The following is a 13,989-nucleotide window of genomic DNA, read 5'->3' as shown; positions in this document are numbered from 1 at the left end:
CTAATTGTGTCCACCTCCCCAATTGTATGGCCCTATAAGTTGGAAGATCAGGCAATGACAACCCTCCTGTACCCTTTCTCCGTATGAGTTGCGCATACGCGATTCTAGGACATTATTTATTCCACAAAAACTCCATTAGCAAGCGTCGAAACCGAGAAAAATAATGTGTGTACTGTATATATATATATATAAACGAAAGAAATCCCACAGCACTACGATGGTTCCAAAAAGTCAAGTGATTTATTCAGTCAACAGCTGTAAAAGTTGCAGCTGATGACTGAATAAATCACATACTTTTTGGAACCATCGGAGTGCTGTGGGATTTTTTTCGTTTAGGTTTTATAATCCACGGATCTGGATTACCTGCATGCACCCATTACGGTGTTGGAATATGTCGCAGAGTGCTGCTTATCTCTACCTATATATATATATATATATGTATATATATATATATATATATATATATATATATATATATATATAGGACACAGCAGCTATATATACAGTGAAGGAAATAAGTATTTGAGCCCTTGCTGATTTTGTAAGTTTGCCCACTGTCAAAGACATGAACAGTCTAGAATTTTTAGGCTAGGTTAATTTTACCAGTGAGAGATAGATTATATAAAAAAACAAAACAGAAAATCACATTGTAAAAATTATATATATTTATTTGCATTGTGCACAGAGAAATAAGTATTTGATCCCTTTGGCAAACAAGACTTAATACTTGGTGGCAAAACCCTTGTTGGCAAGCACAGCAGTTAGACGTTTTTTTGTAGTTGATGATGATGTTTGCACACATGTTAGATGGAATTTTGGCCCACTCCTCTTTGCAGATCATCTGTAAATCATTAAGATTTCGAGGCTGTCGCATGGCAACTCGGATCTTCAGCTCCCTCCATAAGTTTTCGATGGGATTAAGGTCTGGAGACTGGCTAGACCACTCCATGACCTTAATGTGCTTCTTTTTGAGCCACTCCTTTGTTGCCTTGGCTGTATGTTTTGGCTCATTGTAATGCTGGAAGACCCAGCCACGAGCCATTTTTAATGTCCTGGTGGAGGGAAGGAGGTTGTCACTCAGGATTTGACGGTACATGGCTCCATCCATTCTCCCATTGATGTGGTGAAGTAGTCCTGTGTCCTTAGCAGAGAAACACACCCAAAAACATAATGTTTCCACCTCCATGCTTGACAGTGGGGACGGTGTTCTTTGGGTCATAGGAAGCATTTCTCTTCCTCCAAACACGGCGAGTTGAGTTAATGCCAAAGAGCTCAATTTTAGTCTCATCTGACCACAGCACCTTCTACCAATCACTCTCAGAGTCATCCAGATGTTCATTTGCAAACTTCAGACGGGCTGTACATGTGCCTTCTTGAGCAGGGGGACCTTGCGGGCACTGCAGGATTTTAATCCATTACGGCGTAATGTGTTGCCAATGGTTTTCTTGGTGACTGTGGTCCCAGCTGCCTTGAGATCATTTAACAAGTTCCCCCCCGTGTAGTTTTCGGCTGAGCTCTCACCTTCCTCAGGATAAAGGATACCCCACGAGGTGAGATTTTGCATGGAGCCCCAGATCGATGTCGATTGACAGTCGTCATTTTGTATGTCTTCCATTTTCTTACTATTGCACCAACAGTTGTCTCCTTCTCACCCAGCGTCCTACTTATGGTTTTGTAGCCCATTCCAGCCTTGTGCAGGTCTATGATCTTGTCCCTGACATCCTTAGAAAGCTCTTTGGTCTTGCCCATGTTGTAGAGGTTAGAGTCAGACTGATTAATTGAGTCTGTGGACAGGAGTCTTTTATACAGGTGACCATTTAAGACAGCTGTCTTTAATGCAGGCACCAAGTTGATTTGGAGCGTGTAACTGGTCTGGAGGAGGCTGAACTCTTAATGGTTGGTAGGGGATCAAATACTTATTTCTCTGTGCACAATGCAAATAAATATATATAATTTTGACTGTGATTTTCAGTTTTGTTTTTTTTTATATATATATATATATATATATATATATATATATAATCTATCTCTCACTGGTAAAATTAACCTAGCCTAAAAATTCTAGACTGTTCATGACTTTGACAGTGGGCAAACATACAAAATCAGCAAGGGATCAAATACTTTCCTTCACTGTATGGGATATTGCCGTAATCGGAAGACATTGCTTTACAAATGTTGGGGTGCATTTTCTTCGTTATTCCTTGTAAATATTAAAAATTTATATGTTTTTTTAGAAAAACAGTAGATTTTCATTTTTACAGACTAATTCCAATATATTTAGCGAAAAACCTGTGTGGTAAAAATGCTAACTATACCCCTAGATAAATTCCTTGTGAGGTGTAGTTTCCAAAATGGGGTCACTTTTGGGGTGTTTCCACTGTTTTGGCACCACAAGACCTCTTCAAACCTGATAAGGTGCCTAAAATATATTCTTAAAAAAAAAGGAAGGCCCAAAATCCTCTAGCTGCTCCTTTGCTTCTGAGGCCTGTGTTTCAGTTCATTAGCACACTAGGGCCACATGTGGGATATTTCTAAAAACTGCAGAATCTGGGCAATAAATATTGAAGTGCATTTCTCGGGTAAAACCTTCTGTGTTACAATTTTTTTTTAATTACAAATGAATTAGGCAAAAAAAATTAAATGTGTAAATTTCACCTCTACTTTGCTTTAATTCATATGAAACGCATAAGGGTTAAAACACTTTGTGAATGCTGATTCAAATACCTTGAGGGGTGCACTTTTCAAAATAGGGTGACTACTGGGGATTTTCTAATATATAAGGCCCTCAAAGCCACTTCAGAACTGAACTGGTGCATGAAAAAATGGCCTTTTGAAATTTTCTTTAAAATATGAGAAATTGCTGCTAAAGTTCAAAGGCTGGGTTCACACACCCTATTTACGGACGTAATTCGGGCGTTTTAACCTCGAATTACGTCCGAAAATACGGCTCCAATGCGCCGGCAAACATCTGCCCATTCATTTAAATGGGCTTTACGAAGTTCTGTGCTGACGGTCATTTTTTTACGCGCCGCTGTCACTTCTTGGGACGTAATTGGAGTAGTTTTCCATTGGCACCATAGAAAAACAGCTCCGATTACGTCCATAATGGACACCGCGAAAAACGCCGGCAACATGCCATTACGTCTGAAATTCAGGAACGGTTTTCTCCTGAAAACAGCTCCGTGATTTCAGCCGTAATGGACGCTGCCGTGTGAACATACCCTAAGACTTGTAACGTCCTAGAAAAATAAAAGAACGTTCAAGAATCCATGCAAACATAAAGTATACATATTGGAAATATTAACTAGTAACTATTTTCCGTGGTATTACTATATGTTTTACAAGCAGATACGTTTAAATTTAGAAAAATTTTAATTTGGGGGTTTTTCAGAAATAAATACTGAAATTATCGACCACACTTTTTCACTAACATAAAGTACAACATGTCACGAGAAAACAATCTCAGAATCGCTTGGATAGGTAAAAGCATTCCGATGTTATTACCACATAAAGCAACACATGTCCAATTTGAAAAAAATCGGCTGTGTCCGGAAGGCCAAAACAGGCTGGGTCCTGAAGGGGTTAAGGCTCCTCCACCTACCATGTATTCTGTCGTTGGTTCCCATTGGGACCTCAACATCTGGATCATCCCCAGCTCCAAGTAATTTATGGAGATATCGTTAGTTAAATTTACTGCTTGTTTAGGGGTAGCACGCGGTTATCCCTGACTAAAAAAGTGTTGCCTGTACTAATGTGTGATTAGGTGTTTCTATGCTAAATTTTTATTTTCCTTCTTGTATTGATGGTGTGGTTTGCATATTTAAAGGAGTGGCACAGGCCGTGACCAAATAAAGCAAAATATGCCACATTGCGCGCTGCCTCTAGATTTCAATCCTGCATCCGCTTCTAAAAGCAATATTGTAATTTGTGAATCTTCATCCTTTTACATTTCCGAATCTGGTATAGTTATAAAGCTTGTGTTTGACAATGGCATTGTACAAATGACAAATTATAATGATGTAAACGTCATAGAATAAAATTAATATTGCTTCAACCAGATTGACTGGAACAATGTTCTGGGTCAGTGTCTTACCTTTACATTTTTTTTCATCATACTTAATTCTTCCTTCCACACACACGCAAGGGTGAGCCTGAGATCATTAAAAGTAAAACACCATGTATCAGCAATGAAATTAAGGTCACCCAGCCCCACTTAGGCTTCATTCACATCTGCATTGTGCCTTCCGTTCTAGTGGATACATCAGAGGACCACAAGAACGGAAGTAAACGTTTCAGTCAAAAACCCATTGATGTCAAAGGGTTTTGTTTTTGCATCAGTTGTGCTCAGTTAGGCTCGGTTCTGTCAGGTTTCCGTTTTTTTGACTGAAGCAATAGCATAGTCTGCTGTGCTATGGTTTCTGTCAAAAATGACGGGAAGGACAATTTTTTGGGGATTGAAGTCAATGGATGACGGATACAAACGGATATGTCATACGTTTGTATCAGTTATGCATTACGATTAAACGGATCCGTTTTTTTCTGCACATGCACAGACTAAGGATGTGTTCACATTAGTAACGTTGAGGGGTTCCATCAGAAGTTTTCGTCGGGGAAACCCTTCAACGGAAAGGCAAACGGAAACCTTAGCTTCCGTTTGCATCACAATTGATCTCAAAGGTGACGGAAACTTAAACAGGCCCTAAAAACTAAAGATGAAAACAGATCCGTTAAAAACTGCGTATAACTGATGACAAACTGTCACAAATGGAAAGAAGAGAGTTCCGCTTTTTGATGGATCTGGTAAACGGATACGCCCAAAAAAAATAAAAAATTTAGATTCTGATGCAGTCTGTCAGTTTTTTTTAATTTCAATGGATCCTCTAAAAGGGATGCCAGAACGCAGATGTGAACGAAGCCTTACCAGTAGTAAAGTTTTTACAACAATAAATTACAGTATTAGTTGGTTAACGGACCAAATGACTAGTAATGCATTGATTTAACACAGATCAAATTCTGAATATGTTCCAAAGTCTATTTTGCGGTAATCAGCTCATATAATAAACTTTTTCTACGCAATTATGCCCAGACATATTTTGTTAGTATGGGAACAGCAAAAACAGGTCCTGTCCAGTTGTTGACAACAGCTCAGAGGAAGAAAATGGCTACAGCAATTCAAGTCTCTTCCTATTTTGCCCCACATTGAAATCAATTAATTATACAGCCTGAAAGTGAATAAAGCTTACAAACCGCATATAGAAATCCGCTTTTTAATTATAAATCAGAAACTTTAAAATGACACACTGATGTGTATATCCTAAGAGGTTTTTAAGGGGATCAGTGAAGGTATATTGTAAAATTTGTGTTTTGTGATAACCGCCTTATTTAACAATCATGTCATCTATAAATCTCTGTTCTCATGTTCTTCCAATGCTTGGCATTCTCTTATAAAAAAAAATTGTATTTGGCAGCATCACAAGTCTCTTTTACAGTGAGAACCCTCCAGGGGTACAGCGACACTCCTCTGAACCGCTGCCATGCTTTCTCTCCTCCTCCTCACTGCACGAAGTGCATGTGAGGAGAATGAGATTTTTGCCAGCCCCCTTGTAGATAGCACCCCTCCTCAGTAGATAGCACACCCTTCCTGTAAATAGCGCTACTGTAGCCCTGTGGTTGGGGATTCCGCCCCTGGACAGAGCGCTTGATGTCTCTGTCCATATATGTTACTATGTGACAACATACAGTGTCTAGAGACACTATGTAGCATGAATTTGTTCTTGCAGTTGGACCTATGTTTATTTACACGGCAGTGTAATTGTTGTGTAGTTCTGCCCACATATTGTATGCCACATTGGCAGTTTATCAAATATATGACATATTGTGACTGACAATTTAAATGCTTATCAATTTCATATATATTTTTTGTTTGATTTGATGTGAACGTATCAGTTTCAGTGATCATATTACAACATAGGCATCTTATTCTCCCACATTTCGAACTGCCTTTTTTGGTGTGTTTGACAATAGTAGTTACTTCGGTTTCATTCTTGTGATCAGGAAAAATGACTCTGCTGGGTGCTAGTATATTTTTAATAGTTTTTGCTCTTCTGAAAGTAATTGACGGCTTCAATGGTAAATTGTGTTTTAAAAAAGGGTCTCTTTGCAAGATGTGCCAATGTTTGCACATGATGTTTCTAATTTTTTTTGTGTTCACTATTGTATTTTGTGATAAAATTAAATGAAAATGTACTGTTTTTTTCTTCACTTAATATTACTTTTTTTGGCTCAACTATTTTAACACAATCCAGTTGTTTGAAGTCTTTTGTTTTTCTATATGCATCAGATAGAAGAGTGCAGGGATAATTTTTCTGTCTAAAACGTTTATAAATAATACGGCTTTGTATGTTAAAATCTGTATTTGATGTACAGTTTTTCCTGATGCGCATGTATTGGCTATAAGGTATGTTCTGAAGCCATTTTCGATAGTGGCCGCTTTTGTAGTCTAGGTAACTATTACAGTCCACTTGATTAAAGTGGGTCCGTGTTATAACATTTTCTTTCGATTTAGTGATTACTAAGTCTAAAAATTGAATTTCTTTTTCTTGGATGTTAAAAGTAAAACTGATGCCCCAGATGTTATTGTTCAGGGACTGGCAAAAAGATAGAGCAGAAGAGACATCTCCCTTCCAAATAATAAAGAGGTCATCTATAAATCTCCTAAAAAAAAGTCAAATGGGTGGTTTCCCATATGTGTTGCCAAATATGTACCTCTTCAAACATACCCATAAAAATATTAGTATAGCTAGGTGCTACACGTGTCCCCATAGCTGTACCTCTCGTTTGGTGATATATTCCTTTATCAAAAGTAAAAATATTATTTTTAAGAATGAATTCCATGCTTTTAATTAAAAATTCATTTTGTAGTGGTAAAAGGAGTGGATCTCTGTCTAATCTTATTTTTAGGTTTTTCAAACCTCTCATGTTCAATGTTACTATATAGGGAATTGACATCTAAAGTAATGAGAAGTGAGCTATCTGTCGTGGTGATTGAACCAAGCTCCCTTATTAATTGTGTAGAATCCTTAAGATAGCTTGGGAATTCTACAACATACTTTCGGAGAAATATATCCAAACGGTGGGATAAATGGCAGGTCGGTGATTGAATTCCCGATATGATAGGTCTGCCCGGTGGTATTTTAGCATTTTTATGTATTTTGGGCAGATGATAAAAAAATGGCATGTTGATATTAGAAGGTATTAAATAGTTTTTTTCTCTTGTATTTAGTATTTTATTTAGAAAAGCCTGATTGATCAAATGCTTAAGTTTTTCTGTGATTGTAAGGAGGGAATTATGGGTTAATTTTATGTAATAATTCGTATCTGATAGAATCCTGGTGGCTTCAGACTGGTAATCTGTAGTATTCTGTATGACAATGCCGCCACCTTTATCTGCTGATCTAATGACTATATTTTTGTTCTTTTTTAGATTTTTGAGGGCAGATATTTCATTTGTGGTCAGGTTGTTATTCTTGATTGATTTATCAAACTCTAGACTTTCTAGATCAGTTGAAACTAAATGGTAGAAAGTATTCACAAAGTTTCCTTGATTACCTATTGGATAGAATTTAGAAGGGGGTTTGAGTTCTGTATGTATGAAAGGATCAATTTGACTAATTTCTGGGATTATCTCTATGTTCAGGGGGGTAATTTCATTAGATACTGTCGTTTTTGTGGCTAAAATTTCAAAGTGTCTGTGGAGTGTTAATTTTCTGGTGAATTTGTGTAGGTCCAGAAATAGTTCGAACCCATTGCTCTTTGAGGTGGGGCAAAATGATAATCCTTTATTTAGAAGGGTTAATTCTGCACTATTCAGAATGTGATTTGATAGGTTGAATATGGAACTGTATTCTAGATTCAGGGTTTGTATTATAGTTTTTATTCTCTTTTTGCCTCCTCTAGTTCCTCTGAAGCATTTTTTCTTTTTTTTTGGATGGAAGAATTGTGTAATGGGGGTTAGTGATTGTGTGTTTTTGTCCTTTGGAAAAAGGAATTGCTGTGAAGTAGATGGGGTAGATTCATCTAATTTATCGTTTGATGAAAAAACGGAACTGACATATTTGAGACTTCTTTTGTATTATCTATAATGGTACTTATAGAATTGACTGAGGGGTGGGACGGTTGGGATAATAAATAATTTCTCTGATCAAACTCCGGTGATTTGTCCCAGTTTGATAAAGGGGAATTTGCCAATTTTTTGCTCAATTTATTTACTGTAGGAGAAAAAGGTGGTGAATTATGAACGGTAAAAAGGGAAAAATCCAAGAGATTCTCTACAGGAGAGTTCGGTGAGGTGGGGAGGTGAAAATTTAAATGACTCTAGTGGTTGCTGGACCACTGTAGTGTCATTATATAAAGAAGTTTGCTTAGGTTTATTAGATATACTTTTTGAAAGGGTTTTATATGATCTTTCTGTCTCAAATCTCTTGTCTTGTATCAGATTACTATTTCCCTGTTGTGGAATGTTTTGTATAGGTGTTTTTTTATTATTATATTTACTATTAAGAAATAGTCTACGGGATTGCACGATCTCTAGTCTTTGATCTTGTGTTAGGGTACTAGTTCCTTGGTGTGGGGTGTTTTGTAGCAGAGGTTGAATTCTATAAGAATTTTTTCAGGGGTTTCTTTGTGTGAAGTTTCCTTCAGATTGACGTATAAAGTGTTTATTCCGGGATCTTATCTGATTTTTTTGATAATCTCTTCTATCTCTGGACAGTTTATTGGCTTTTTTTTTCGATTAATTCGTGTTCCAGTTTGAAAATTCTATTATGGATATTATGGTTGATATATTGAAAACTTCTGGATCTACAAATTAAAAACACTAGTTCCACAAGGATTGAATGAAAAAATGGAGACAGTCATCTAATTATAACAAAACTATCACTTATTTATAATAAAGCTTTTATAATAGGATGTTTTCTTGAAGCTATAAGACTATTCATTTTATAATTACATAAGAACGCAATAACGGCAAGTGCTTTCTTTTACACATTGAACGAATATTCACATTAAAAACAAAATAGCTCATTACTGTTAATGAATTATGATAATAAAAATACAGTACTATGATATGATTATATAAAAACTAATAATATGGGGGCGTGGTTTGGCCGAGGATGCTGATGGCCGCGTGAGACTAGAGCTCCGCCAAAGATTCTCATCACTAGCTAATAAAAGCACCTGTCAGCAACAAAAATCACTCCCATGATAGGGATTTCAAAACTCTATATGGGCAGGAAGAGATTCCCTAAGCAGTCGACTACAAAGTCGGATCAGAACTCATCCATAATGGAAGAAGGTGACTCCAGAGCTCCGGAAGATGGCGACGAGGAGAGGTCACGAAGTCCAGCTCCGTTAACCACAAATAAACCCCCAACGATACTTACCGCAGGTGAGGAGACCGTGCAGGAAAAGGGTATAGCAGCGCGAGAGATGTCGGAAGGCATGCAGACACCTCGTACAGGGTTACAAACAGCACAAACGAGGAATACTGTGAAGTACTCCATTACCAAAATGGCGCCAACGTCCCCACGAGGCATACCCGGAAGAGACGATACTATGATGCTGAAACATCATGCAGCAGTGATCCGGATACCGAGCCCGGAGAGGTCAGGGAATGAACCTAGCTCTCCGTCCTCCAGCCCTGCTAAGCAGAAACAGAAAATGGACGATCACCTCAAGGATTCTGAGGTAAGCCATGATCCTAAATCTCTGAATAATGCTAATGACACAGCAGACGCCTTTGAAAGTTTCCACACCTCAAACAAAGTGGTCTCAGAAAACATGCTTAAAGAGATGCTGTCAGCTCTCCGAAGCACACTGCACAATGACATATCAAATATTGTACAGCCTTTCCAAAAATCACTGTCTGAAGTAGGAGAAAGAGTCTCGCACATAGAAAACAAGATGGCGACATTTGCCGCTGCACATAATGATCTCGTTGACTCACATAAAGACATAGAAGAGAAAGTTAGTAAAATCCAAGCGAAACTGATAGACTCAGAAGATAGAGACAGAAGAAACAACATAAAATTCAGGGGCATCCCGGAATCGATAGCCGGATTAAATTTGAGAGATTACATTCAAAAATTCATCAAGAGTATCCTACCAGACACTATTGAATATGAACTTAGCATTGATCGTGCACACAGAGTTCCAAAACCTAAAAATCTACCTGATAACATACCGCGTGATGTGCTAGCAAGATTTACTTTCTTCCAGATGAAAGAAAAGTTAATGTATGCGTCACGTATACATCAGCCTCTACCCTCACCATACTCTCATCTTAAAATGTTTCAAGATTTATCGGCTGCCACCCTACAAGCAAGAAGAGAAATGGCACCGCTAACGGAAATATTGAGGAAAAACAATATTCCATACAGATGGGGTTATCCAACGAAAATACTGGTGAATCACAACGGCACAGTCCATATGGCCAAAACAGTCATTGAAGGACATTCCCTGCTGAAGCTGTGGAATATCTCTACAGAACCACCTATACTGGACTCTCCTAGAAGATCACCGGCAAGAACAGATGGTGAATGGCAAAGAATTGGTCCGACCTAACTTCATACTGGTAATCTAATGCTTTTCTGAAAAATGATGATGATACTGTACTATGTGGTGTTACACGTTTCCACTTAAAATTTTCCCCCACATATCGGTTCGTGTAAAGATACCGAATGACTTGAGAGTCATCCTATTCTATGTTAATGTTGTATTGATGTTATGTTTTTGTACCGGAAGTTACCTGTATAATGACTGTAATGTACTGCAAACCTGTCAAAGTATGCGTTCAAAGAAATATCAGACCCCTGTCTTTGCCCTTAAGATCATGCCTGGCCTTACTTCAATAAACCCAAAATACCACCCACTCAAAAATGGGAATAAATCTATTATCATTAAATGTTAGGGGTATTAACTCCCCTTTCAAAAGATCCCTCCTTTGGAGAGAGGCTAAAAAGCATGGAAGTGACATAATTTGTCTACAAGAAACACAGATCAGTGAGAATAACATTCCTCACCTACAACATAGGGACTACCCTACCTTGATATACTCAACATACCCTCAGAAAAAGAGAGGGGTACTTATTGCCTTTAAATCATCATTGGCGGTTACAATTCACTACCAATATATAGATCCACAAAGCAGATATATAATTTTGGTATGTACCATTAATAATCAAGATTACACAATAGTAAACTTGTATGCCCCTAACAGAAGACAGATTCATTTTATAAACAGATCAAAAAAGCCCAAAAGATTAGAAAAGGGAACTTAATAATAGGTGGAGACTTCAATTCAATAGTAGATCATTCACTAGATTCGACAGCTAACTCCAGAAACCAAAACCTTGATCTCCAAAGTTCCCTAAGACTAAATTCCCTCTTTGATATATGGAGGATCCAACATGCATCAGAAAGAGATTACTCCTATTACTCTTCACGACATAAGACCTACTCAAGAATTGATCTATTCTTGATTGATAAATTATTAATTGAGAGAGTGACCAAAACACAAATAGGACACATACAATGGACAGACCATGCACCGATATCAATGTCGATATCCGAACAATTCCCGAAGACAAATGACTATATCTGGAGAGCAAACTCCTATGTAATCTCGCATGATGTCCACTCTAAAAATATTGCCTCAGACATAGAAGAATACTTCTCCTTTAATGACCTCCCAGAAGTTAATCCATTTACGCTATGGAATGCCCACAAAGCATACATTAGGGGGTCCTTCATTAAAATAGGAAGCAGATTAAAAAGGGAGAGAGAGCTACAAATTAACAATTCAATGTCAAGGATACAAAATTTGGAAACACTAAACAAAGAGAACCATTCATTTTCCACTTCGGCAGAACTGGGAAAGGAAAGGACTCATCTACGTAATCTGTTACTCCACAAATACGAACACACACTCAGGAAATCCAAAATGCATTATTATACACAGGATAATAAAGCAGGATCCTTATTAGCTAAAAGAATCAAACAACAAGCACAAAAATCTAGAATTCAGAAAATTATACATCCCAAGACCGGGGAAATGATAATGTCCCCAAAATGCATTTCCAACGCCTTCAAAGATTACTACCAAAAGTTATACAATCTTAAAGAAGATAAAGAGACAACTCAACCTACACAAGTACATATAGACAAATTTCTTAAGCAAATAAACCTACCTAAAATCTCAGAGAAATCTTTACAATCTCTTAACTCTCCGATATCGCTTAATGAAATCACAAAGGCCATAAATGCTGTCGGCATTGATAGTAACCATCCCTAAACCAGGGAAGTCAACTGAACAGACTTCAAACTATAGGCCTATTTCTCTCCTGAACGGAGATGTCAAAATATATGCAAAAATACTAGCTTCTAGGCTGAAATTAGTTATCCCATCACTAATAATGAATGACCAGGCTGGTTTTATCCCAGGCAGACAAGCTCCAGATAATACTCGACGGGTCATATCTCTTATGCAATACTGTGAATATAACAACATTCCATCAACCTTTCTTACAATTGACGCTGAGAAAGCGTTTGACAGGATAAATTGGAACTACGCTTTCTCTGTACTAGAAAAATTCGGCATTCAAGGCCACATTTACTCGGCAATTAAGGCCTTATACTCACAACCGTCAGCTAAAGTTTACTCCAACAATACTCTGTCACAAGAATTTGTTATAACTAATGGTACCAGGCAGGGGTGTCCCCTATCCCCAATTTTTTTCATTCAATCCATTGAAGCGTTGGCTTAATTTATTAGACTTGACAAGGAGATACAAGGCATTATTATTAATAAAAAGGAACATAAAATAACCTTGTTTGCAGACGACATTATTTTAAGTAATACCCTTCCGGAGAGCTCCTTGAAGAGAATTTTTGAAGTGCTCAATACCTTTAGTAATATCTCCTTCTACAAGATTAACAGATCCAAATCCCAAATCCTTCCAATAAATATTGAATTACAAACTCTTTCTGATCTGAAGGCCAGGCATGATCTTGATTGGAAACCTCTAGAACTCAACTACTTGGGCATTAAACTTACATATCCAACTAAAAAACTATATCAGCAAAACTTCCCACATCTGTTAATGAAATTAGAAAAAGAAATGCAGGGCTATTCCAAATCTATAATTTCATGGTTCGGAAGAATAGCTACCTTTAAAATGATGTTATTACCGCAATTAATGTATCTTTTTAGAACAATACCAATTCCAATTCCTAGCTCATTCTTCACTATCCTTAATAGCCACTTACAAAGATTTATATGGAATGGGAAAAAATCTCGTACAGCATACAAAATAATGACATTACATAGGAGAGCAGGAGGACTAGGACTCCCTAATCTGAGAGATTATTACTCTGCATGTATCCTAGACCAACTTAGCCATTGGTGGAATGACAACTCTGATAAAAGCTGGGTGGAATTAGAAAGATACATAAGTGGTTATAGCTCTTTAAAGGCCAGAATGATATCTTTGATATGGAAGTTACCAGTAAAGAAAACATATTTGATATCTATACAAACCTCAGATAAAGTGTGGCAAAATTACATTAAAGTATCAAAAAACAATATGGTGTGCCCATATAACCAGATTCCGTTAGGTTTTCTGGAAGATAATATTCCAGGCATAGAATTAGACGAATGGAAATTAAGCAATGTCACATCGGTAGCTGATATCATAGCTCAAGATTTCTCACAAATAAGCGAAAAATATCAAATACCTCCAAACCACCACATCAAGTTCTCACGGATTAGTAAGTTCTTACAGCTGAAAAGACCAATGAACACTAATCAGAGCTCCGATTTAGTTTCGATGTTTAATATGATCACTAAAGCAAAAAGAGGAATATCCTTTTTCTACAATGATATTGGGAACAAATCTCTTTTGATTAAAAACCACTATATGGTTAAATGGGAAG

General features: G+C 37.3%; 1 protein-coding gene across 1 annotated transcript in view; it reads right to left on the bottom strand.

The window, feature by feature from the left end:
• PLA2G4F (phospholipase A2 group IVF) overlaps window positions 1–13,989 on the bottom strand; it is a 632,963-nt gene that overhangs the window by 401,331 nt on the left and 217,643 nt on the right. Inside the window, exon 7 of the mRNA XM_075844320.1 lies at window positions 4,094–4,151. Coding sequence (XP_075700435.1) covers window positions 4,094–4,151 — 58 coding nt within the window. The remainder of the gene's footprint in view (window positions 1–4,093; window positions 4,152–13,989) is intronic.

This window comes from Rhinoderma darwinii, chromosome 12 (assembly GCF_050947455.1).
Source record: "Rhinoderma darwinii isolate aRhiDar2 chromosome 12, aRhiDar2.hap1, whole genome shotgun sequence".
In the NCBI taxonomy this organism is placed as follows: Eukaryota; Metazoa; Chordata; class Amphibia; order Anura; family Rhinodermatidae; genus Rhinoderma; species Rhinoderma darwinii.
Note: the sequence above shows the minus strand (reverse complement) of the source record. Positions and strands in the feature narration are given on the sequence as shown.